This window comes from Eublepharis macularius, chromosome 5 (genome assembly GCF_028583425.1).
Source record: "Eublepharis macularius isolate TG4126 chromosome 5, MPM_Emac_v1.0, whole genome shotgun sequence".
In the NCBI taxonomy this organism is placed as follows: domain Eukaryota; kingdom Metazoa; phylum Chordata; class Lepidosauria; order Squamata; family Eublepharidae; genus Eublepharis; species Eublepharis macularius.
In genome coordinates this window covers 104,813,258-104,839,037 of record NC_072794.1, presented here as the reverse complement: position 1 = coordinate 104,839,037, position 25,780 = coordinate 104,813,258, and the positions used below count along the sequence as shown (strand labels likewise).

Genomic DNA, 25,780 nt, shown 5'->3' with positions numbered 1-25,780 from the left:
GACTTGCCGGCCGTCGATCCTCTCGCTGTCGCCGCCGAGACCGAATGCGGGGGTGAGGGGGCGGCGCCGGTATATATGCCCCACTGCCGGACCTGAGGGAAGACTACCTCCCCCAGGTCCGGCCGGGGCCCCGCCCCCCCAGGCAGCCCCTGATTGGCCGCCTGGGTTTAAATCTATTGGCTGCCGGCCGGCCCCTTGCATGCTGGGCCGGCCGGCCCCGCAGGCAGCCAGCCGCGCCGCCCTCCTTTCCCCCTCGGCAGCAAACTCCACGCCCGGTAAGTCGGGCGTTCGCGCTTCTTTGGATTGCACAATCTCCAAATGACATAGATGCCCCACAATGGTCACTTGCCCATCAGCATAAGGTATGTGTGGAATGTGGGCTATGCAGTTCAAAAACATTGTGATGTCCCAACTGGCTTTTCGGTTGTCACTCTAGACCTTCCTTTTTAGACAGTTTCTCCTCTCTTCCTGATTTAGCACTAATATGTCTAACCTGGAACAGATGAATTCCAACATAGACACGCCTTCAGAAATTATGGTACATGAAGTACCATATACATTTAGGGTGAGCTTATTTTCTGCGTGCTTAGAACTGAAGCAGTCAAGCTAAGCTACGAATCAGTATTAAAGAGCAAACAGTGAGTACACACTAGGCCACTGAGAGATGTAGGGACACTGGCTCCTAAAGTCCATCAGCCAGGGGCTTCTGAGTTTATGCAGAAATTAGAATGATGAATAGTTAGATTCAAACACACAAAGGCAGTTGCTTGAAAAAAGGCAGACATGTTTCTGTCATCTCTTCTCTAACTCATTTATTTGTCTCCTTTTCTTTTGTAGTTTGTCCTTAAATGCTGCTGTCACTGTCTTCATCTGAATAAGCAGCTGCAATGGGATGGAAGCTATCCATGGGGTCAACAAGAACAGGGCCGCTGTTAGTAGCGTTGTCAAGAGGGTGGCTGCTCACACTGCTGCTATCAGCGGCATGGAAGTCATGGCCAGTGCTCTCAAGGGGATATAAACTATGGCCAGTGTCTTCAGTGCCTTGAAGGGAGTGAAAGCTGTGGCTGGGGTCATCAACAGTGACGTTGTTAGTGGTGGCATGAGAGGAGATGGTACTGGAACTAAATGGGAGGTTGCCAAGTGCAGTTTCACTGGGGTGACTACTTCTGGTAGAGTCATTGGGGTGCATACTGATGTTGGTACCAAAGGGGAGGGTACTGATGACCTTGCTGCCCTCCTTGTTGAAAGGGAGGCTGAGAATGACTTTGCAGGCCTGAATTTGCACCTCTTCCTCTGGGTGGATGATGAGAGCAAGCAGGCAGTCAGACAGACGGGATTTCTCACCAAACACGATGTTGTGAAGGGAGAGATTGTGGTACTGCCACTGCATCGACTGGTACTGTGGGGTCAGGCGACCCTCATTAAGCTGCTGCACAAAGACTAGCATCTCATAAAGCAGGTTCCCAGATAGAGAAGGCTGGAAGAGGCTCAAGAATTCAGGAGGTACCTTAGGGAGAGACAGCAAAACTGGCTTTAGTCCAAAGTCTTTTTTTCCTTCCTCATGACCACCCCCACCCCCCGCCCATAATTAAAAGCATCATAACACTGGGGAGCTAGTATGGCATTGTGGTTAAAGTGTCGGACTGGGAATGGAGAAACCTGCTTCCAAACCCTCACTCTGCCACATGAAATTCAATGGGTAACTTTGGGTTGATCACACTCTCCCAGCTTAATTTACTTTATAGAGATGTTGTGAGGAAAAACTTGAAACAGGTATTAACATGTACAGGGCCCTGACATCCTTAGAGAAAGAGTGAGATTAATATATGTTAGAGATTCACAGTACTAACTCTATGAAAGACGCTGCAGAAAGTGGTAGGTACCAAGAAAATAGGTAGGGTAAGGGGAACTAAGGGTAGTACTTGACCAACAAGAGGGGCTGCTATTCCAGTCTTGACCAGCCTGACCTGTTGTTGGAATGGCACAATAGTACTAAAGCAACAGCTCCCTATCATTTCTGTGGCAATAGAAATAGTTCCACCAGTGGTCAGGTGGTTGGATAAACTGCCAGTTCTGGAGCTGGACTTTGGGTAGGGTTGTTCTTCTGCTTTGTTCTACTTCACCCCCAACCCCATATAGAACTCTAGCCTTCGAGTTTTTTAGTTAAGTTTGTGTTCATAGTGAGCACACAACAGAATTTACAAGGAACTGCACTTGTAAATGGGGGGACAGAGCATCTGCTTGGCATGCAGAAGATCCCAGGTTCAACCCCTGGCATCTCCAGTTAAAGAATCTGGCAGTAGATGATGTGAAAGACCTCTGCCCTAGACAGCCACTGCAGCCTGAGAAGGCAATACTGACCTTGATAGACCAAGGGTCTGATTCACTATAAGGCAGCTTCATGTGTCTCATTGTGGGGCTAGGGGCTTATTGAAAGCCTGGTGGCTGTAGAGGCAATCCTAGGTGGGAAACCTTTGCAAGGCTAAGTGTCCCTGCAAGAAAAGTCAACAACTTTGCAAGAAAGAAACTGGACACTGGGCTCCTGTAGGAAATTTGCTGTTGCTAGGATCCAAAAGGAAAATGAAAGGTGTTCCTTTCCAAGGCATAGCCCAAACTGCCAGAGTGTGTGGATGAACAGAAGAAAGCAGCTTGAGGAGAGGGTCAGATTTCTGTCCCTGCCTGTTCACTCTCAATGATGTAATGATGTAACTCTGGTTGCTTGGCAATCCACTGGAATTCATTACACATGTCAGCTGAGCCAGTTTACCATACAGGTGCAGACCCATGCAACAGAAAGGGAATATGCTTCTGTTTTAGCCAATTCCCATAGTAATGACACCTTCCTTGTTCCTGATCCAAGCACAAAGCTTTCTTACAGAGGCACAAGGGTGGTCCTTACCTGGCAATTCATGATGTCAAACAGCAGGTCTTCCTTTAGAGCCATTTTTCTAAGAAGCTTGAGAACCTGGATCTGAACACAGATGAGAGCAGTTCAGAAATAGTCAGAGGTGGCACCGGAGCATTTTGCAGGGAAAACAAACCCCAACTTCTCCTAGCAGCAAGTTGCCCCCTCCCATGCCCCCCCCCCAACACTAGTAAGGAAAAGAGGAAACAAGGTGATGCCATTTATTGAGTAAACCAGCCCTTCAGGCAGCTGGAGGAAAGCGTTCCTGCTTACACATTCTTCAATAGCTTGGATGTTCTGAACAGGTTGAAAAGGTGAAGCTGCAGTTTCTAAGCTGACAAAGATCCTTCTCAGTTTAATTACTAGGCTTGCTAACTTTTAAACTGGACCCTCTTAGCTCTCCCTTCAAAATCAGTTTGATCTGCAACAATTTTCAGGTGATGTTATTTAGCTCCAGGAAAAGGTTCAACCACAGATGTCTGCATATTAAACCTATTAAAGGGGCAAGACACACACACCCCGGTCAGTTGGTGAGCATTGGGGCTACCCGACTCCCAGAGAGGCAGAGATCTTCCTATCAGTTCACTGGAGATGAACTTAAGAGGACTGCGTGCAGGCAAAGCAGAGACTCTACTGTAGAGCTATGGCCCAACCTGAACAGGATTTTAAAGCTTCTCAGGCTATCCTTCCTGGACCATTGATAGTACAGTGAAGAGATTATCATTCAAAACTTGCTCCTGCTATTTTAAAATAAATAGTTGCTTTATGTTTCTAGTTCTTGGGGACAAATGTATTTTCCAAGTTTTAATTTGGTCTACTGTAATAAAACCAAGAGACCAATCTTACAATTGTACCATTCCCAGTTTTACCCAGTAGATGGTGCAAAAGCGAAGGGGAGGGACCATGAATGATGCTGTCTGTAGTACAGCAAGGTCATGGCCTGAGCAGATGACTAGAAGCAAAGCGTTCCAAGCTGCTGAAGCCCCTGGTTCCTTGCTGTGGACAGAGTGACTGCTTCTCTGTTGACCACAGTTACTCTTGCCCAGGATAGGTTTGTCAGTGTCTGAACAGGCAAAGTAAACAGGCCACTCGCAGCTGCTCTACTAATACTTAGTTTTAACCTAGCAAGGACTGAAAAATTGACCCTACTTATCTAATACCAGGGAGTCAAAGAAACCTCAAGTTTGTCCCAGTTAGGAGAAATTCACATGAAATATACTTGCAATTTATTTCATTGTAATATAACCAAAATATTTTTTTGTTAAATGCTGTTCCAAAGTGAAGGCAATTGGCATAAATGAAGGCCTTGGGATCCAGCCCTGAAACAAAAAGGACCCTGGTTATGAAAGGTGCTGGGGATTAAGTGAACCTATATTGCAAGAATATGTAGCCTCATTCTCTTTGAAGATATACTGACAAACACAAAACCAGTAGAAATATGAAGAAATGCAATCCTGAAATGCTGTTGCTGAAGTTTGTGGGTTGTTACTTTAGGATGTAAATATCATCTTTGTATAGAGCAAATATTAGCAGTAATGTGTAACTACTGCTAAAAATTTCTATTCAGCATGGCTTTAAAATACTTAAAGAACATGCTTCAGTTTGAACATTATGTGCTCACAAAATGAACCTGTTTGGGGCCAATACAATGGCTGTGTTTTACCATTATTTTTCCATTGTGTATAACTGAGGGGCTCCAAGAACTTCCTTGTGAAATTTTCTGTGAAAAACATAGCAGATCAGATGACACCAGATGGAAAAGGACCTTCATTCAACATCTGAAACACATGTGACAGACTGCACTTTTTAAAAGCTTAGAAGTGCTGTATGAACAGCTGAAGGACTGTGAAGTATTAACTCTTCACAGAAACAGAGAGCCTTGAGTGACAGGCTACTCCCAGGAATCTGATTGGGTAGCATGGGCTGAACAGATAAAGACTTCTGAACCGGATGTTGGGGAGAAGGGAGTCTGATTTCAGCCCTAGCTGAGAGGACTTGAGTACTGACAGTTTGGAGATTCAGCCCTGACTGAGAGCAGTTTAACACAGACAGGAGAACTGGGGGAAAGCTGGCAAGGAAGTTTAGGAAGTAGGTGAAGACTCCGATTCTGGCCAAAGAAAGAAGATAGATCTTCTAGTGACAGGAGAATTTCCCTACCCAATCAAACAGGGAGTTAGCTCTGAAAAGTGAAGAGACCCCTGGTCTGGTGTGGTTAGAAACTGACTGAGGAGTCAGTTAAAAACTGAAGATGAGTACTGGTGTTTCAAGAGAAGGAGTTTGGGTACTGGAAAGAGAGTACCAACCTTCTTAAAACTAAAAGAGTAAGAGAATACTCAAAGTGTACTAGAGTGATTGGAAAAACCCTGGAACAAAAGCCTCTCAACATAAAGATTTCAGTAACAAGCTTGAGAAACTCTCATTAGTCTGAAACCTAAGAACTAAAGTCTGTGTATGTACTGATTTTACCTCAGAGTTATCTATATTGAGTTCTCAGAAATTTTCAGCCCCTGAATTCACCTGATCTTTCCCCTCTATGTTAAATAAAATATTTTGTTATTTTTGAATTTTAAAATGCATCTAATGTCATTTAAGTTGTTTAAGTCAAAAAAGGGGAGGCATCATAACCTGTTTTGCATAAAGGTGATTCCAGGTTTAGACCTTGGCATTTCTAGTTAATAGAATGTCAGACAGAATGCTCAGAGGGACTTTACCAAGAGCCAGTGCCAGACAGGAAAGGCATTTAGCACTGGGTTTGAGAAACCAGTGGTCTGACTTAATAAAAGGCAACTTCATATGTTCATACCATAAGGTAGAGATACCTTTCCAGTCTGAGAATAAAATAGCATGCCACCATTCATGCCACTGTTTTCTCATATCTATCCATCCATCTACATCCATCCTGGGGAGGCATTTGGAGGCAGAAGGGGGTATCAGGGGATGTGCCTTGGACTAATTTAAATTGTTCCTCATGGATCAGACACATAGGGTTGTCTTCATTGTGGGAATTATCTTGCAGTGTACCACAGGGAGCAATTCTTGTCTCCCATGAGGATAGATTAGGAGAGTAGCCATGCTGGTCTGCAGTAGAACAGCAGGATTTGAGTCCAGTGGCTCATTAGAGACCAACAAGATTTTCAGAGTGTAAACTTTCTAGAGTCAGAGCTCCCTTATTCAGATAAACGTTATTCAACCTCTATTCAAAGCCTTTAAGAGAAATCATTTGTAGCTATGGAATTGTACGTAACCAGTACACTGGTGATACCCAGCTCTATATCTTACTATCCAAATCCTCTGTTGATGTAGTAGAGGACCTAAGTCACTGCTCGATAGCTCTGGTCAAATAGCTGAATGCAAACACATAGAAACTGAATCCAGACAAGACAGAAGTGATGCTGGTTGGGAAGGCAGAGATCTTGAAGGACATGGTGTGTACTGGCTTGCAGGCTCTGAGTGTCAGGCAAGGCAGTGTCATTCAGTCCAAAGGTCAGAGTTACAGAAACCAGGCAAGGCAGTGTTAGTGCCATAGCACCTATCATACACATTACATCCACATTTAGTAGCCTGAGCCTCTCTTGGCTTGTTTTTATAGCCACATGTTTAAGGGCCATGCTTGCAGCCAGCAGCTCAGAAGGAATCCTGCAATTACTCATCAACATCATCAGCGAGCCGCTGGCATCAGCCTAGAGGTGCACTTTGTCATCTCACCTGTAGCTCTGTTCTCTGCCTGCAGTGCTCTAAGGGTGTAAATGATACTGCAGGGCTGGGAACGGCCAACTGAGTTTCACCTGCTGAATCAGGGCTAGAATGTCTTGGTGGCTCTGCACTAGCTGTTGGTTGTGAATCCTGACAAGCCTGCAACTCATTTTCCTGCTGGTCTGCTTCTGTTAACTCAGGGCTGGATATACGGGGCTCCTCTTCTCTTGAGGAGTCCTGGTTATTGCTGAGCCCTGGCTGACTCATTACATTGTGCTTCCCAGTTTTGATGGGGTTCAGTTGATCCTTACAGACTGTGTTATGAGTCTAGAACCAGCACTGCTGCTAGAGAAGCAAGTAAATGCAGCTACAAAAAGGCCTTCTCCCAACTCAGTAGCCTGGAAGATGGCCCCCTACCTTGACTCAGCTGATCTAGCCACTTGGATTCATACCACAAAAAGATCAAGATTAGACTATTGTAATGCATTCTACATAGGTCTCCTCTCAAAGTCAGCTCAGAGATCCCAACTGGTTCAAAATGCTGCAGCTTATTTTTAGGAGCCAGGTGAAACGCGCATATTACTCCCATTCTACAGTCACTCCATTGGCTAACCATTGGTTACTGGGCTCAACTCAAGGTTTTGGCTATCACATAAAAAGCCCTTCATGACCGTCACTGTTCATATCTGCAGGATCACCTCTCTCCCTATGTTCCACCATGGCAGCGTCACTCATTTGAACAGGGCCTTCTGCAGATACCTCTCTGAGCACTTGGGCAAAATCTACAGCTGCCTGTACCTTCACATTCTCCGTGGTGGCCCCTACCTTATGGAATGGCTTGCCTGGAGAGGTCAGGAAAGCTCCTACTCTCTTGGTTTTTTGTAAACTAAGCAAAACTGAATTATTCAGGAGGGCCTTTAACACTGGGAATAGCTCTATTCTGTAAGAAATGCATCAGACAGATGTCTTGGTAAAGGGGCAGGACCTGCAGTCTATACTAACAGGCACTATCTGCTGGTGTAGATAAGCTCCTACTAAGAGTTCCTACATCACTCAGAGTTCCTGAGAGTTCATGTTAAATTACTTATGTTTTGTTTCTGCAATGTTTCAGATCTGTATTTGGTTCTATGCTTCTATTCAAATTTTTACACTCTACCCCCTACTTTGTTTGTTGGACCAGTCATTGATAATATTGACTCATGCTGTGTAATCCACCTTGAATCTCAGTGAGAAAGGCAGACTATAAATTACATAAATAACATAAATAAACAAATTGCATGTGTGTAAGCGTGCACATCTTCTGGATGAAACGGTAGCATGAAGCTGCACTTCTGCCCTGCACAGGCATTGTTGGAATCGAAGAAGGAAGAGAAGGAGGAGCCCAGACATGTTTGTACCTTAGCCAAAGTGTCTGCCATTAGCAGAATATCCATGAAGTTTGGCAACAGCCTCCTCAGCTGTGTGAGAGTTTCATCTGCTATCTGCAACCCATTCACCAGCGTCAGCCCAGCAACCTGCAGATTGCCATCCCAGTTGCTGACTACCAGCTCAGTGATCTTGGGGACATAGTCCTGCATAAGAAAACAGAGCAACTTCTTAGGTTCATGAAAGTGGCAGTGGGATATAATCAAAACCAGAAATCGGCTGCAAAATCTGTTCTTGAGGTCATCTCTCTAATATGAATCCTATGAAGCAATTAGAAAGCACATCAGTGCATGTACAGAAATCAGGGACAATTTTCTTTCACTGCTGAGTAAACATAGCCCATCCTATATATTTAAGCTTAACAGACAGGACTCCCAGATTGGAGGTGTGGCTTGCAGAAATTGGTGAGCCCCTGAACTTCTCATGTAAGATTAACCATTTCCTAATAAGTTTCATGCACGTGTGAACGTTGCAGAACCAGATTCTGACATGAGAACTTCACCAAGCTTGCAGCCTTCATAGTTTCAGAAAGTTGTATATGTACATGTAGTTAAAGGGAGATTTTATATTCATGGTTGTTTTCTGTTTCTTCACATATTAGCTAGTGTTGATGCCCTACTTAGTATTGACCTCCTACACACCTATAACCCTCTTCCTTCATCATCTTCTGCTACCATTACCTTTGGCAAAATATTGCAAACTCTGCAAGGAACTAATCATTGTATCCACAATAAATTTTGCAAAGGAAACCAAAATGCTCACACTGTCCTCCCAAATACTCTTAGCAAATTATTTAGATTTCCTTGGCATAGGTTATGTCCTTTTATGTTTGCAAGATCTTTGTCAATGGTGTCCTGTTCACAGGACATTGTGAGCTGTGATGAATTATTTTATCTAACAAAGTTGTATTTTACACCCCTTAGGAAAAAAATCTACCAAGAAGGCTTACAAAAATTATAAAACAATTTATATTTAAAGAATATGAAAAAACCTCAGCAGATCCCTAAAATGAATATAAAACTGTTGATAAAACAGTAAAGAATGAAACAGATGTAGATAAAACCACATCAGACAGAACTTCCATAAATCAGCACTGAGCCGTTAAAGCTCCGACTTTAAAAAATAGTTAAAAGTTAAGAAGAGCAAGGATAAACAATCTTAGTGAGCCAATACACATTCTTGCTTAAAAAGGAGGATCTTAACACAAATCCTTATGCTCAAAAAGCCTGAGACGGGACACACAGCCCAGGGGAGATTCCAACAGAATGAGAAACATAGCTAGCTATTAATTTCTCCTTGGAGTCAGGGAACGGGGTCTTTCTACTCTGTGTGCTCATGGAAAAGTTCTTGGCTGACTTGACAAATGGCAACATCCCTTGGGCCAAACTACACAGAAAATCAGTGATGGGGTCAGCCTATGTGCTTTACGACCCTAAAAAGCAGCCACACAGATGGCCATTTGAATTTCCCTTTTTGTTTTGATTATTTACACAGTAGTATTTTCCTGCTTTTCCAGGAGGTCCCCCAAGTAGGTAGGAACCATTGCCTTATCTGTGAAGTGGCCTGGTTTTGTTACTTTTGTTATTGCCATGGGGCCCATCAGCTCTATATTGGGGGGGGGGGGAGAGAGATCATATCCTTTCACCTCTTCTTGCCCACTTGCCAGGCTGATCCCACTCACTTACCAGACCACCAATTCACTGGCTCGCCAGCCTCTCAGCAGTGCCACTGCTTCTGCCTGCCTGGCTCATGCAGCTGGCAGCAGAAGCAGGGAGGAGGAGGTGGCTCCCGCTCCCTCCAGCTGTAGTGCCACTGCCTCTGCTGGCCTGGCTCACCCAACAGCAGCAGCTGTGGCTTGGGGTCCTGCTCCCCCCACCAGCAGAGCTGCTGCAGGTGAGTGTAAGAAATGTATGGGGGAAGCGAAATCCTGGAGGCAGTGGTGCCTTGTTGCCCTACTTCCTCTTTTGCTCACCTGCCTCTTCCCCCTACTTTGCCTGGCTGGCTGCCTGCCCACTGCACCATCTGCTTACCAGCCTACCACTGCACCTCTTTCAAACCCTTAATGTTTTCTGTATAATCTTAAACATTTCTCTGTTTGTGGAGATTTAAAAGTCCCACCATTTTTAAAGTTCTGGGGGATCTCCCAGATCTGTCGAAAAATCTCCTTTAGTTGTTGTAGATTTTCTGGGCTGTATGGCCGTGGTCTTGGCATTGTACTACAATGTCAAGACCACGGCCATACAGCCTGGAAAATCTACAACAACAAACATTCTCCGGCTGTGAAAGCCTTCAACAAAAAATCTTTCTTTTTACATGCTCCCAACCACTAGATTTAAAGATCTACAACTGGGATCCTGTTGAGAATTAGGTGCAACAAGAGGGGAACCCACGAGTACTTGCAAGAACTCCTCTGTATCCCTCTCTTCAAACTATTTTATTTTGTCCTCCTGGTAACCCCAATATCTTTACCTTTCCCTACTTCCTTCTGTCCTTCCCACCACCAACCAGTCTACCTATTATATGACTCCCCACCTTCAGTTGTATTTATGATTCATTTATACCCTGCCTTTCTCTATGCTGAGACCACCATCTTTCTCCACAATGGGGACTTAAAGTAGATTGCAATATTCTCCTCTCCTCCATTTTCTTCTCACAACAACCCTGTGAGGTAGGTTAGACTGAGAATGTATGACTGGCCCAAGGTCAGTCAGTGAGCTTCCACAGCAGAGTGGGGATTTGAATCTTAGTCTCCCAGATCCTTGTTTAAAACTCTAACCACTCTAATACCACACTGGCTTTTGTTGAGGTGGCTGCTGTTGAACAGTAATGAGCAGCCAGAGCTGGGTGAATCAAAGACACATGGCATCATGCCACTCAGTGGCTGCTGCCAGGCCTGGACCTAATGAATCCTCCCTCAGAGTCTAAAACAGCCCTGTAAAAGGCCCTGCCCTCACCCCCTCCTTTTACTGACAGAAACCAAGTCTTGAAAGCTGGCAATACTGTTGTGATTGCCTACTATCCCCTACAACAGTCACTAAGAGGGCATTTGTTTCTTAAAGTTATAGGTACTGTTTCTATTATTTGAGGGTGTTTTAACCCCCCAGTGTTTTTATTTTGTTTCAGATGTTTCTGCAAACCAGGGACTTTTTCATCTTTGTAGAAAGATCTGTCCAATTTCTGGATTTAAATATCCATAGAGTTGGCCTTGTTAAAAATTAGATATGATAATCATGATGTAGATTTTGTTGTTGAGGAGGAGGAGCAGGATAGCAAAACACCACTTCTGTAAGGAGTTACCTGGATTTTGATTTTTAACTTCCAGACACTTGTGAAGGCTTTGAGAGCGTTTAATGCCTCAGCTTTGATGGTGTTATCTGCATCATCCAGGAATGATGCCACTAAGTTTATATCATCATACGTACAGGTACTTGCCTGAAAAGCAATAAATTATTATTATTATTATTATTATTATTATTATTATTTTACATTTCTAACCCACCCTTCCCACAAGCAGGCTCAGAGCGAGGTACAGCAGTTATAAAAATATAATACAAATATTTAAAACAATTCATAAAAAACAGGGTTAACATACCTGTAACTTATGTTCATCGAGTTCTTCTGTGCTGACACACATGGGGACTGCGCAGGCGCAGGCCAGCCGCCGGAGAATTTTCTAGAGCTTCCATGGCTCCGAAGGGGCCGTTCGTCGCGCGCCTCAGCGACCGTTTTCCCGCCTAAACGGTCACGTGATCCTCCAGCGACCAACGGCCCCTTCCCTCAGTTCTCCCTTGCCGCCGCTTGACCAACACACCTCAGCCGTAACACCTTAAAAACACCAATATCCGTTACAGCCATCACAGTATTGTGCATTGGAGTTCACAGCGGGGTAGGAGGGAGGGTTGTGTGTCAGCACAGAAGAACTCGATGAACATAAGTTACAGGTATGTTAACCCTGTTTTCATCTTCGTTCTTCTGTGCCTCCACACATGGGAGTGTACCAAGCTTCACACAATAAGGAAGGCGGGGGTGAAGTCCAACACAATTTTATTAAGCAAACAAGATCAACAATAAATAGATATGCATATATACATCTATGTAAAAATACTGTGTAAGGACACATAAATACTCAATATTTACATATATACACACCCCCAGGTACATATATACACACTTTCACTCAAGGGTACCCAACAGGTACGTCAAGGAAGTCAAACCAAAACTCCCTCAGGAAAAAAGGGAGTGTAAGACAGCCTTGGCCACAGATACATCCTGCTCCGCATTGACATCAATGGCGTAATGCCTGACAAAGGTGTCTGCAGAGGACCATGTGGCTGCTTTACAAATGTTAACCAGGGGCACCCCCCTGAGGAGTGCCGAAGAGGATGCTTGGGACCGCGTGGAGTGGGCTCTGACATGAAGCGGGCAAGCCACCCCTGCTAGGGAATAGGCCTTGCTAATGGCCGTCACAATCCACCTAGACAGGGTCTGTGAGGAAGCCCTGTTACCCTTGTCCTTGGCCCCAAAACATACAAACAGGTGAGGACTGGAGCGGAATCCCTTCGTCCTATCCAGGTAATAGGCTAGGGCCCTCTTCAAGTCTAGGGTATGGAGGGCCTTTTCCCCCTTAGAGGAGGGTTGAGGAAAGAAAGCAGGCAGTGAGATATCCTGCGAGAGGTGGAAGGCGGACACCACCTTGGGCAGGAACCCAAGGCAGGGACGCAGGACCACCTTGTTGGGATGAAACACAAGAAAGGGAGGGTCAGACCTCAGTGCAGACAGCTCACTGACCCTTCTGGCCGATGTGACGGCCACCAAGAATGCTACCTTGTAGGATAGCATATCCAAGGGGCATGTAGCCATCGGTTCAAATGGAGGCAACATGAGACGTGAGAGCACCAAGGACAGCGACCACTGAGGCACTGGCGCTGACACAGGTGGGTAAAGATTGTACATGCCCTTAAGGAACTGGCGGGATTGTGGGTGAGAAAACACCGTAGCACCCTCAACTCGGGTGTGAGCAGCTGATATCGCTGCCAGGTGGACCTTGAGGGAGGAAGCCTTCAAGCCCAGGCCACGCAAGTGGCACAAATACTCGAACACCACCCCCAAGGGACTGTTGTCAGGCACCACTCCTCTGGCAAGTGCCCAGAGCTCAAACCTGCGCCACTTGGCCGCATAAGCGCGCCTAGTGGATGGCCGACGAGCATTCAGGAGGACCCTCTGTACCTCGTCAGTAAAGCCTATCGGGGAGGAACGATCCGCCAAGCCGTTAGATGCAGCTTCCTTGGATCGTGGTGGACCAGGCTCCCGTTTAGGAGAAGGTCTTGCCGAGAGGGCAGACTCACATACGTCCGTTGGGACATCCGCAGGAGCTTCGGGAACCAAACCTGCCGTGGCCAGAAGGGGGCCACTAGGATGCAGTCCGTCCCGTCCTCCTCTATCTTGCACAAGACCCTGGGAATCAAGGGGAACGGAGGAAACATGTAGTGCAAGCCCTGCGTCCACGTAAACTGGAAGGCATCCCCAATAGAGAGGGGGTCGCTCCCTGCCCTGGAACAGAACGTGTGGGCCTTGGTGGTCGCCGCAGTGGCGAACACATCTATCACTGGATGACCCCACATCTGGAAGATCGGCCCAACGCACTCTACGTTCAGTTCCCACTCGTGTTCCAGTAAAGGGACCCTGCTGAGGGCATCTGCCCGGGCATTGTCCGACCCAGCCACGTGTATAGCACGGAGCGACACGCCGTTCTTGATAGCCCACTGCCAAGTGAGTGTGGCTTCCCGGCACAGGGCCATGGACACTGTGCCCCCCTGCTGATTCACGTAGTACATGGCAGTCGTGTTGTCCGTCTGCACCAAGACCTGACGATTTCTCAGCAGTGCTGTAAGAGACACAAGTGCGAAACGAATGGCCCTTAGTTCAAGCACATTGATATGGAGGGTCTTTTCCCTGTCAGACCAGACATCTTGCACCGACACATCACCACAGTAAGCCCCCCATCCCAACAGAGAGGCATCAGTGGTAACCGTGATGTCATGGTGTTGATACCCGAAAGGGGTCCCTCTAAACAAGTTGTCATCAGACAGCCACCAGTCCAAGGAGGAGAGGATGACCCTCGGGATAGAGAATTTGAGGGACGGAGGGTGCAGTAGAGCATCATACCTCCGCACAAACCAGTTCTGTAGAGGGCGCATACGCAGCCTAGCGAAAGGCACCACAGAGGTGGCCGCTGCCATATGCCCTAGTAAGCACTGGATAGTGCGCACAGACTGGAACCGGTTCCTTTTAAACATGGACACTAGACCCCTTAGGGACCGAGCCCTCTCCAAGGGGAGCAGGGCCTTACCCTCCACAGAGTCTAACAGTGCACCAATGTAGGACACCTTGCAGTTGGGCACCAGTTTGGATTTCTCCAAGTTCACCAGGAGCCCCAGGCGTTGGCAAGTGCTAAGTACCAAGCCAATGTCCTGCACCAGCCTAGACTCTGATTCAGCCACGATGAGCCAGTCATCGAGGTACGGAAAGATGGTACAGCCTTCTTCCCGTAGGAAGGAAACCACAGGGGCCACACATTTAGTGAACACTCGTGGGGCAGTGGACAGGCCAAAGGGGAGCACCTTATACCGGAAAACCCGTTGCCGGTAAACAAAGCTCAGGTACTTCCTGTGCTCCTTCCGTATGCCCACGTGAAAGTATGCGTCTTTTAAGTCAAGAACCGCAAACCAATCCCCCTGTTTTAGCAAGGCGATCACAGCCGCCAACGTTACCATTTTGAATTTGGTCACCTTGAGGAAGGCATTAAGGCCCCTCAGATCTAAGATGGGACGTAAGCCCCCATCCTTCTTAGGGACCAGGAAGAACCTAGAGAAGAATCCCTTTACAGAGTCCTCATAGGGCAATTCTTCCACAGCACCCTTGGCCAAGAGCGACACGATCTCCGCATCCAGCTCGGCCATAGTGTTATTGACAGCTGTCAGGGGTGAACTGCATCTAGGCAGCTCAACGAACTCCAGCCCGTATCCCAGTTCAACAATAGTTAAGACCCATGAGTCAGATGTTATTGACTCCCACTCAGAGAGGAGTGGACTAAGTCTGTCCGAAAAGTTCGGGGATACGGCTGGCGTGACCCGTCAGTACTGCCTCCCGGTGCCCTGCTGATCCTTCTGCTGGGCCGGTTGTTGTGCCGGACGAGGCTTGAAGGGCCGACGCCTCCTCTGCTGTTGTGCGGGAGGGTAGGGCCGCTGTTGGTAGGCAGGATACTGCTGGTAGCCCGGCCGCTGTTGATGGTATCTGCCCTGGTAATGGTAAGGGCCAGATCGGGGAGCGTACCGTGACCTGGAGGAGGGCTTGTCCGCTGGAGCCAGACCCAAAGACCGCGCCGTCTGCCGGTCCTCCTTCTTTTTCTTCAGGGTCTCGTCGGTCGCTTTGGAAAAGAGCGAGTCCCCCTCAAATGGCATGCTCTCCACTCTGGAACGCACCTCTTGGGACAGGGCCGTAGACCGCAACCAGGAGTGGCGCCTGAGGACCACCGCCGAAGCCATCCCTCTAGCAGCAGTGTCAGCAGCGTGGCTTCCAGCGTTCATCTGCTGCTTAGACAGCCTCACAGCCTCTGTCTGCAGCAGGGACACCACAGCCTTCTGCTCAGGAGGGAGGTCTCGTGTATAGGATGCCAACTTCTCCCAGAGGTACAGCTGGTACCCTGCCATGATGGTCTGATAGTTGGCAATCCTCAGACCCAGGGAAGAAACAATGTACTGGCGCCTGCCCATGGCATCCAGTTTCTTGCCCTCCTTATCGGCAGGTACCGAGGAGTGACCCGATCGCCTGGGGTTGAACTCCTCTGTGACCAAGGAGGAAGGTGGAGGGTGTTTCACCAGCGCCGGCCAGGTACCCTGCTTGATCTTGTAGAGCTGCTCAATCCTCTTGGATGTTGGAGGTTGATCGCAGGGCACCTGCCATACCTTCTCCACGATTTCCTCAAGACCCTCGAGCATGGGGAAGCCAACGTATGCCGGGTTGTCTCCGTAAATGCGTTTGAGGAGCTTGTCCTTGGTCTGGGGAACTGCCGAGGAGATGTCCATCTCGAGAGCCTTAGCCATCCTTGCCATCTGGTCGGCGTAGATGCGGAGGTCCTCGAATGGCGAGTCCGCAGATGGTACCAGCTCCTCAGCTGGCGATGGTTCGGACCAGGACTCCGACTGGTAGCCGCCAAAGCTCTCCACATCCTCCTCATCGGAACCGAGCTGGGATTCCGGAACCTGGTGCGGAGGGGGAGCCCACGTCGACCTCGATGTCGAAGGCCTCGGTTCCGACACGGAGAAACCCGCAGGTGCCCCTTCCCACTGGCAATGGTATGGCGAGGGGAGGTAGGAGGCCTGTCGATGTCGGGACGCAGTGGACCGGGCCGATCGGACACTGTCCCCAGACCGACGTCGCTCACGACCGGCAGCTGGTGAAGATGGACGGGCAGGAGAAGGACGGCTCCGACGAGGAGACGGGCTCGGTTCCAGCCTCGGCGACCGAAGAGCAGGCGATGTTCGGATCCGACGGCGCGGGCTCGGCTCCGGTCCCGAAGAGAATTCTGCGGGCACCGTCTCGAAGGCCACCGGATCCGGCACCGGCACGGAGATGTCTTCTGGCTCCGGGGAATCCAGATGAGGGGAAGGCGTGTGAGGAAGCACGATGACCTCTTCCTGGGGAGCGGGATGCGGCGACCGGTGATGTTTGGTCTTCTTCTTCTTCTTCGCCGGTTCCGAAGAAGACCTCGGAACCGACGCGCTCCTCGCCTTCGAAGGGGACCTCGGCCTCGATCTCTTAGGTTTTACCGGAATCGACCCGGTCGTCGGTTCCGATCGGGGACTCGGTAGACGGATCCTCGGTTCCGATGTCGGTCTCGGATCCGACCTGGTGGAAGATGCGCTACGGGGCGGCCGCACCGGTCCCTGCGCTGGAGAGGCCGCTCTCGACGCCGAGGCACTCGGGGGACGCGGTTTCGACCCCGACCTCGCGGAGGCCACTGAGCCAGCTCTGGAATGCCGTTCGGCAGAGGGGCTAGGGCCGGCCTTGGAGGAGGGCAACGGGGCGCCTCCGGACATGACCTTCTGCCACAGGGAGGAGTTAAGACGGGCCTTGCGCTCCTGTCGGGCCTTGCTGGTGAAGCCCTGGCAAATCTTACAGGCCGTTACATTATGGGTCTCCCCCAAACAGAACAGGCACAGTTCATGGCCATCGGTCTTGGCCATTTTAGTGTGGCATTGGAGGCAATGCTTGAAGAGAGCCTTTGAGGCCATCTTCAGGGGCACGCGAAAGGAAGGTCAAAAACAGTCCGAGTCAAATTACCGAGTCCACAACAAAGTCCAAACGAGATCCGAAGAATAGTCGAGGTCACGAAGTCCGAAGTCAAAAGCCAAGCAATCAGTCAGAATAAAGCACGAAGCACAAAAGCACAGAGCAACGAAGCTCACGTTCTCTCCAAGCGGCGGCAAGAAGAGAACTGAGGGAAGGGGCCGTTGGTCGCTGGAGGATCACGTGACCGTTTAGGCGGGAAAACGGTCGCTGAGGCGCGCGACGAACGGCCCCTTCGGAGCCATGGAAGCTCTAGAAAATTCTCCGGCGGCTGGCCTGCGCCTGCGCAGTCCCCATGTGTGGAGGCACAGAAGAACGAAGATGAACAACAGTTCATCATAAAATCAACAAACAGATAATAACTGTCCCAAGGTGGGGTCTATTCCAGATTCCTGCCCATCAGCATACAGGGGGACGGAAGCGCATCATGTACTGCAATAATATAATGTACTGCAATCCATACGTGGGTCAGCTAACGAATGGGCACTACATAGCCCCGTGCTGTACCCATATGTTGGGCAGCTGGCCGGTGGACACTGTATAACCCCACACTTAGTGGGAGGCTGGTGGGATGCTCAGTGAGGATTTCATGCTGGCCTCAATCATATGCCTGGTGGAACATCTCCATCTTACAGGATCATCAAATAGATCATCAAGTGGGAATCTTGTGGGAATATAAACTATCTGAACTATTACAGTATTTCATATATTTATTGCACAAATAACAGTTTGTGACCTTTGCTTGCAGGTTCTGAGATGTTAAACTACACAACTATCTAAGCAGGGATATGCTGATGGACAAAATGTTGCACTAGTGTTAACACCAGCTGACAATTAGATTTCACAACTAGATTCTAAATGTTGTGGCTGAAAATTGTAAATGCCAGTTCATAAGTATTTACTGTGCCATGCAGAATCAAAGTCTTTACCAGCCCCACTGTCTAGCACAGAACTCTTGATGACTTCTTACATTACAAACATAAATGGGGGGAGGGGGTGCTGTTCTACTGTGAAATTTGTAACTTCCATCACTTTGATAGGAAACAACTATTAGGAGACAAACATGCATTTGAATACAGGGCCGAATCCACACGGCTCAAGTTTGCCGCTATTTTCCCGCCATTTATGCACTTCTCAGAGGGCTGTTCATATACTCTTATCTAAATCCCGCCATTCTATTGTATCTGTTGTGCTGTGCCTCAGACGAGGTTGTCATGCTTTCAAATGCTTCTCTTGCGCAGTTCTCACCATGGATGTGAATAAATAAAAGAGGTTCCCAAAGAGACCACCCCCTCTTAATCACCCCCACTTCCTTGTTTCTTGCCTTTCTGGAACACTGTCCCTCTTTGCCAAGCAATTCTTATGGTCCCAACTCTGTCCGAGGCATGCCCGCACTCCCGATCTGTTTATTTTTTTAAAAAAGGGGGGCCTTCCTAGCACTATTGTGCAGTCCCGTTCATGAAGATCACCCACAAGTGGTTTAGGAAGTGGCATTGTAAAAAGTCTGTGGAGGCATGGGGGTGGGTGCCATTTTTTTTACAGTAAATAATGTTTCACTGCTGAAGGAGAACTGAGGTAATTTCTGATAAGTGGACTGTGCCTGCAAAGGTTGACTCTTTCCGGGTTTTTAAAAAATATATATATTAAAATTATCGGTATAGCAAAAAATCGCTATCCTATAATTATAGTTGAGCAGTAACATTAACCAATCGCAGGCATCAATGAGGGTGTGGCCCCACCATTGCAACTGAGCAGAAAATTGATACAGCAAAAATCTAGCATTAAATTTTTTTAAAAAGGCTACGTGATGTCATCATCGGCGACGGCAGATCTAAACCCACCCCATATCACGCATTTCTCCCAGGGATGTGAACGGAGTATAGTGCAATGCTGGTTCAGTAAAAGAGGGGATGTGAACACAGACTGGGACATTGCGGGATAGAATCCAGCGCAATTATTGCGTATGAAAAGCGGAAGGTAGGGAAGTGTGGATTCAGTCCAGGTGTGTGTGTGTGTATAGCCACTGAGGGAGCAATAATTTGGATTAAGGAAGTACTAATGGGCAGTGAAAGGATAAAGTGTCCCTCACCCACCATTTATCCACTCTCAATTATTTTCAAAATGGCTTTTCTTTTTTTTCAAAAAAACCTAGTAGAGGGTTACAGTGGATATTTGAATTTAACACATAGGACAAAACTACTTCTTTTAACTAGTCAGATCCAAGTTTCATGCACATGGAGCTCCAAAATGGGTCAAATAACTCCATGGGGCCATTCCCTTTAGGAAAATGTGGTAAGTGGCATGAGCTCCTCATATTGTGGTTCTGAGACTTTTTGTCAGGCACCCTAACTTTGTGACAGTACCACAATCCAGACTTCCACAGCCCATTTATAGAGCTCCCAATGCTGGTTATGATTAAGTTCCACAGGTACATGGGGCTCTTTGTCCTTTCATAGGCCTCTTTCACACAGTTTAAAGCGCTATTTCTGAGCAGTCGCGGTGATCGCAATGGCTTTGGCTTTGCACCTGCTCTTTTCATCCTGTCCACGGCAGTTTCAATTTGGCATTTTGTGATTCCTTTTAGACCTGCTTGGAAGCCTCCGTTCAGTTTCAGGCTTTCAAGGCACATCATCATTTTTTTTAAAAAAAACTTTGAAAATGTGTAGTAATGGGGGGCCTTGGCAGGCTAGCAACCATGGCCTGGGAGGCGGGAGCCCACGGGCCATGTCAGGCTGCAGCCCACACTCTCCCAACAACAACATGCCAGCCTCTCACCTCATCCATGGGGGGGGCAGGGGGCGGCGCAGGGCAGGTGCATGCTTGCCCCAGCTGGGCCATGGCTCCCCTCCACAGTGTCAGCCCCCACACTCCACCCTGCTGGGGGGGTGGCAGGCAGGTGCACTTCCACTCCCCCGCTCAGACTGGGAGGGCCGTGGGGGAAGGTGCATTAATTGGGCTAGCCGCGAGTTGGCAGCAGCTTAAAAATAAAATCGTGGTATGTCCATAGGGGGGAAAATTGGGGATAATGTGGACAAAGAGCAGCACTGCGTCCCATGATTAGCTTGCAAGTGTGCAACCCCTGCAAACATGGGACGCAGAACAGATACAGAAATGCTTTAAAGTCCAAGTGTGAAAAGTACTGGAGTCAGTAACAGGAAAGCTTCACTTGCACTTCTGCGGCTACACCAGAAGATATAGTACTGATCTAACATTAGAGATGGGACCTCTCCAAATGCCAAGACCACGCAGCCTAGATGCAGGTTTCTGTACTAACAAAGCCTACTGCAGGGCTGGTTCTTCTGTCAAGCCACCCAAACTTCTTAGGATGGCACAATGAAGTGGGCACTGATGCCCTCCAGGAATTTGGGTCGCTCCTGACCATCAGCTGTCAGGAAGGTGCCAGGCATTGCTCCTGGCCTTGTGCTGCCACAGTCCAGCTTTGAGTCAAGCCCCTGCAGGTCAAGGCAGGATAGCACCACAGAGGAGGCAGTGTGGATACCTTCTTTGAGATGACAAAATACCTTGAAGTGGTCCTACCTTATTTGACAAATATACTCGCCACAATAACGCAGCAAAGTAAGCTTGACAAATCACTCTCGCTCCTGTTCTAAATGCCCTTTGATTCTCTCTGAAGAGACAGTGCAGCTATAGGTTCTCAGCCTTGCAACCTCTATCTTGTAGAGATACCTTTTCATTCCTGCTGAAAAGGCTGCTTTATTTTTCTTAGTTCACTTTAAAGACATTCCAATAAAACATTTGCTTTCCTTTGCTCACACCCACACATACCTTTACCCATAACAAGCTGAAGATCTTGGAGACTGACAGTGCCATTCTAAGCAGAGCTAGCCCCTTCTGTACCTATTGACTTCAACAGACTTAATCTGTTTAGGATGGTACTGCGAGTCTCACAGATCCCTGGTCTAATAAGGTCAAGAAGAAGAGGCGCCTCAGACCTAAATCCAATGTATTTTAATCTAGGGTATTTAAATGTTTTATGGTTTTAAATTGTATAAATTGTGAAATGTGATTTTAAATTCTGGCTGTAATCCGCCCTGAACCTGCTGATGTGGGGAGGGCGGAATATAAATTGAGTATAAACAAACAAACAAACAAACAAATAAATAAAACTGAGCTACAGGCCTCTCCTTAGTTACTTCTGGCTTGCTCTTCCATGCTGCATTTTAGGCCCAGTAACTTTGGACTTTCACCTCTGATTCCTTTAGAAAGACGCACTGGGTGATGGTGTGAAGTGCTGCCTTCTTGGAGGAGCCATCTAGGTTTTGTCTGAGAGACTGTAGGGTCCTTCTGAGCTCTCCAGGAATGGTCGCTCTTGCACATGGAGTCGGGCGATACTCGACAGAAAATCCTGGAAACCATAATCCAGCAATGAAGTACTTGCCCCATCAAGAAGAAATCAACCATTGCTTATGGACATTGTGTCCTGGAATTTCCCACACTTCTGGTTCAGTGCAATGGAAACAATGGGAAGTTTCTTTGCAGGAATGGTTTATTGTATTATATTTTATGTATCATTCTATGTAACAATGTAAATCTATGCATTCATCATTAATGAATTATATACATTTATATGACAGTTTTTCAATTATATGGCTCCCAAGTAGCATACAAAAATTTAACTGATTAATAAAAGATTCTAAATTGGCAATAACAAATTCTATTATCTAAGTTATAGGTAAACAAAATAGAAAACGTTCAAGCAAGAATTTAGTAGAGAAAAAAATTAAGGCCTAGGATAAATCTCTCTGTAGACCTTATTTTCACTATTTTCACTATTACTAATTCCCTCCAATTTTTAAATTTTTTCCAACAAACATAAAACCCATATAAATATAATATATGCTTAATAATCAATTAATAAGGTCCTTAAATGAATATTAATTGGATCCTATAGATCTCTAAAGTATTATAACATTTATAAAGTTAACCTATATGATGGTTGTTGTGGGTTTTCCGGGCTGTATTGCCGTGGTCTTGGCACTGTAGTTCCTGACGTTTCGCCAGCAGCTGTGGCTGGCATCTTCAGAGGTGTAGCACCAAAAGACAGAGATCGAGATCTCTGTCTTTTGGTGCTACACCTCTGAGGATGCCAGCCACAGCTGCTGGCGAAACGTCAGGAACTACAATGACAAGACCATGGCAATACAGCCCGGAAAACCCACAACAACCATCGTTCTCCGGCCGTGACACTGTGACACTGAGAGATCTCTGTCTTTTGGTGCTACACCTCTGAAGATGCCAGCCACAGCTGCTGGCGAAACGTCAGGAACTACAATGCCAAGACCACGGCAATACAGCCCGGAAAACCCACAACAACCATCGTTCTCCAGCCGTGAAAGCCTTCAACAATACATTTAACTTATATGGTTGGATCCTACGGAGTATTTCCCTTTTCACTGATGGATTTCTGTTAGTGGAACATGACTTTCTTACCTCCTACCTCCCATTGCTGCTTAAAATGCTCCTGAGATACTCTTCCCAGGTACAACATGGTGAGGAAGGCATTTTGAGCTGAAGTGAGAGACAGGAGTTGAGAAAGTCATGTTCCACTAACAGAAATCTGTCCATCAGCAGAAAGGCTCTATGGGCTCCAAGACAAATCTTTCATTATTCAAAGACACTATTCAAAAATCTTAAAGACCTGAGATTGGGAAGACCTGAGTATTATTTTGAGTAGATCGGTTTAGGATGGCAGTTATTCTATTTATCCAGAAACGTACACGTTAATTTAATAATTGTAAGCTAAGTGTGTACTGGAGAACCATTTGAACCTCAAAGGTAGCACTTTTAATAACTAGTTTTACAATTAACAATTTGGTAGATGCCAGTAATTCTTCCTAGAAGCTTAAATGATGAAACGGAGACTATTGTACTTCAGTTACATCATGAGAAGACAAGATTCACTGGAAACAACAAGAATGCTAGGGAAAATGGAAGGCAGTAGGAAAAGAGGAAGACCCAACATGAGATGACTGAACTCAGTAAGGGTAGCTACATGCTCCAGTTTGCAAGATCTGAGCAAGGCTGTTAATGAGAGCATGTTTTGGAAGTCTTTCATTCATCGGGCCACCATTAGTCAGAAGCAAATTGACAGCAGATAACACATACACAATAAGTAAAATATCATCTCAGTTTGTGATTTAGATCCCATAATCTGGGAAAACGCTTATAAAACAAATAGTTGAGAAATCCACCTCCTACACAAATCTCTCTCAAAGATTTCAATAGGCTACATCCCTTCTGTTTTCCTTTTTAAAAATTTCTTATATTCAATTACTCTCAACATTTACTCAGTCCACATCAAGGTCTATTTTGCCAAGTAGGGTCTTCTTTTTAATTTATAACAATATTTTCTGTATAGCTAGGGAATCTCCCAAGCATACAGAAACGCTGACTTTCTAAGTTAGTAGCCCATTTCATGGCCCTACAGATGGGCATTCAACTATGAAGTCTGCTATGAGAGGATAAACAAACTTGGGGTATACCATTCAGAATAATATGAGAAACTGAAGGGAGTTTGGGAGGGAAGGCAGCTTGGTTAGTCCGATCTCGTCAGATCTCAGAAGCTAAGCAGAGTCAGTACTTGAATGGGGGATCACCAAGGATGACTCTGCAGAGGAAGGCACTGGCAAACCACCCCTGCTTCTCACTTGCTTTGAAAGCCCATTGCTGCGGCAGTTGTGACTTGACTACACTTGATTTCCATTTGAAATCCTCCCTCTTCTCCCCGCCAGGATTCTATAAACTCTCAAATATTTGATCAGACTCAAATTACATGCACAGTCCTCATCAGTTCATCGTTCACATTTTCTTATGGTTAATTTGAAATATCTTTTCTGCATAACTAGGGAATCTCCCAAATACGTTTGTGGGTTTTGAAACTTGCATGATCTCTTCAGATAACCCATCTACACTATAACTGAGTAAAAAGGTATCACAACACTGTTTGTCTATTTAATAATACCCAAACACCTTCCCCAAATCCCTTGAACTCAGGAGTCTCTGTTCAAATACATAAGAACAGTTTTTTTTATTAAACCCTTTCTCCAATATTTACTATCCAATTCAGGATACATCTTCCATTCCCAAGGGATATTATACCACTACAACTAATATTTTATAATGATTTTCAGTTACTCATACACTTGGTGAAATTTTAATATCCATTCTCCATAAGTATCTTCAGTCCTCCTGGCCTAAACAAATATCCCAATCCTTAGCCCATTCCTTCATATAATTAATTCAATTGTCAAGAGGAACACATATTCCAGAATACAAACCTTTATTTTCTGAGTTCCCAATAACATTATAAAATCAGTTTCTTTCCTGAAATTGATATCTTGATTTTAAACCTTTTAAAATTCCTAGTTACAAAATATTTATGATAATATACATTAAGCAACATAAGCAACATAAGCAAAGCCATGTTGGATCAGGCCATCTTCATAACTGCTGTGCTGGCAGAATTTAGTCCTCGCTATAGGTATGAAATGGGCAGGATGTGTCTCCCCCCTCCCCATGCAGATTTCATGGATCATGCTGCATATTTCATTACATCTGCAGTGCCAAAAAGTGAGGGAATGGGACAAGCACGTGGGGGGGGGGGGAGATGGCACAGGCTTTCAAGTTGCTAACATAGAGAGCTAAATGCTGCTCGGCCAGTCCCATCAAATGGTATCCCTCCTATGTGGGATATCTTAAACAATTGTTCTGAGATTAAATTTACCAGATGCTAGCATTAACATTATTGCTGACCAGAAAATTGTTGAAGGATTAAAGTGCTCCAGGAGTAAAACAGACTTGTGCTGATAGCAAGACTGGCCTTAAACATTTTAACTCCCACCCCTCTTGGTGTTTGGGACTATGCAGACCATCTTCCTATATCTCAGAGAGCTCTTCTGTAAGTTCTTTTACACAGTGAACCCCCCTCCCCAATTCTAACAGATGTATCAGCTATTCATACTCTTCTGGGTCCATAACAATGGGAGGAAAAGATGATTATAACAGAGGAGAGGTTAACAAAAAAAGAGTTCACAGGAGTCTAGACAAAAGATGGATAATGATTACAGAAAGGGAAAAATGTGTCACTAATTACACAACTATAATGAGTAGCCCAGGATGAGACAAATATATGAACGGTTGCCAGACATTTACATCAAATGACGTACTACATGGCCATGACCCCTTTGGAACAAAAACCACAAACTGTGGTGAGAATTATTCATCATTTCCATATACCCCACATGACTCACTGGCCAAATCTCTTGGCTCTGACTTGAAGGAAGAACTTTTGAGTGCTGCTAGGAAAGTCTTGGACAACAAATAGATGGCTCCAGCTCCAGTAGCTGCAGTTACAACATTTTTTGTAGTTATCAGGTCATAGTACTTCAT

The 25,780-nt window shown here is 46.4% G+C and overlaps 1 protein-coding gene across 1 annotated transcript; it reads right to left on the bottom strand.

Annotated features, from left to right (window-relative positions):
* Positions 1 to 491: 491 nt before the first annotated feature.
* On the bottom strand, positions 492 to 25,780 carry LOC129330383 (armadillo repeat-containing protein 12-like). Its single transcript, XM_054980412.1, has 7 exons — positions 25,642 to 25,780; positions 22,823 to 22,900; positions 21,580 to 21,737; positions 11,321 to 11,455; positions 7,996 to 8,169; positions 2,900 to 2,971; positions 492 to 1,507 (listed from the first exon to the last, which is right to left on the bottom strand). Exons 1-7 carry the CDS (start codon positions 25,778 to 25,780, stop codon positions 845 to 847), a joined length of 1,419 nt encoding a protein of 472 aa, XP_054836387.1. The 3' UTR covers positions 492 to 844.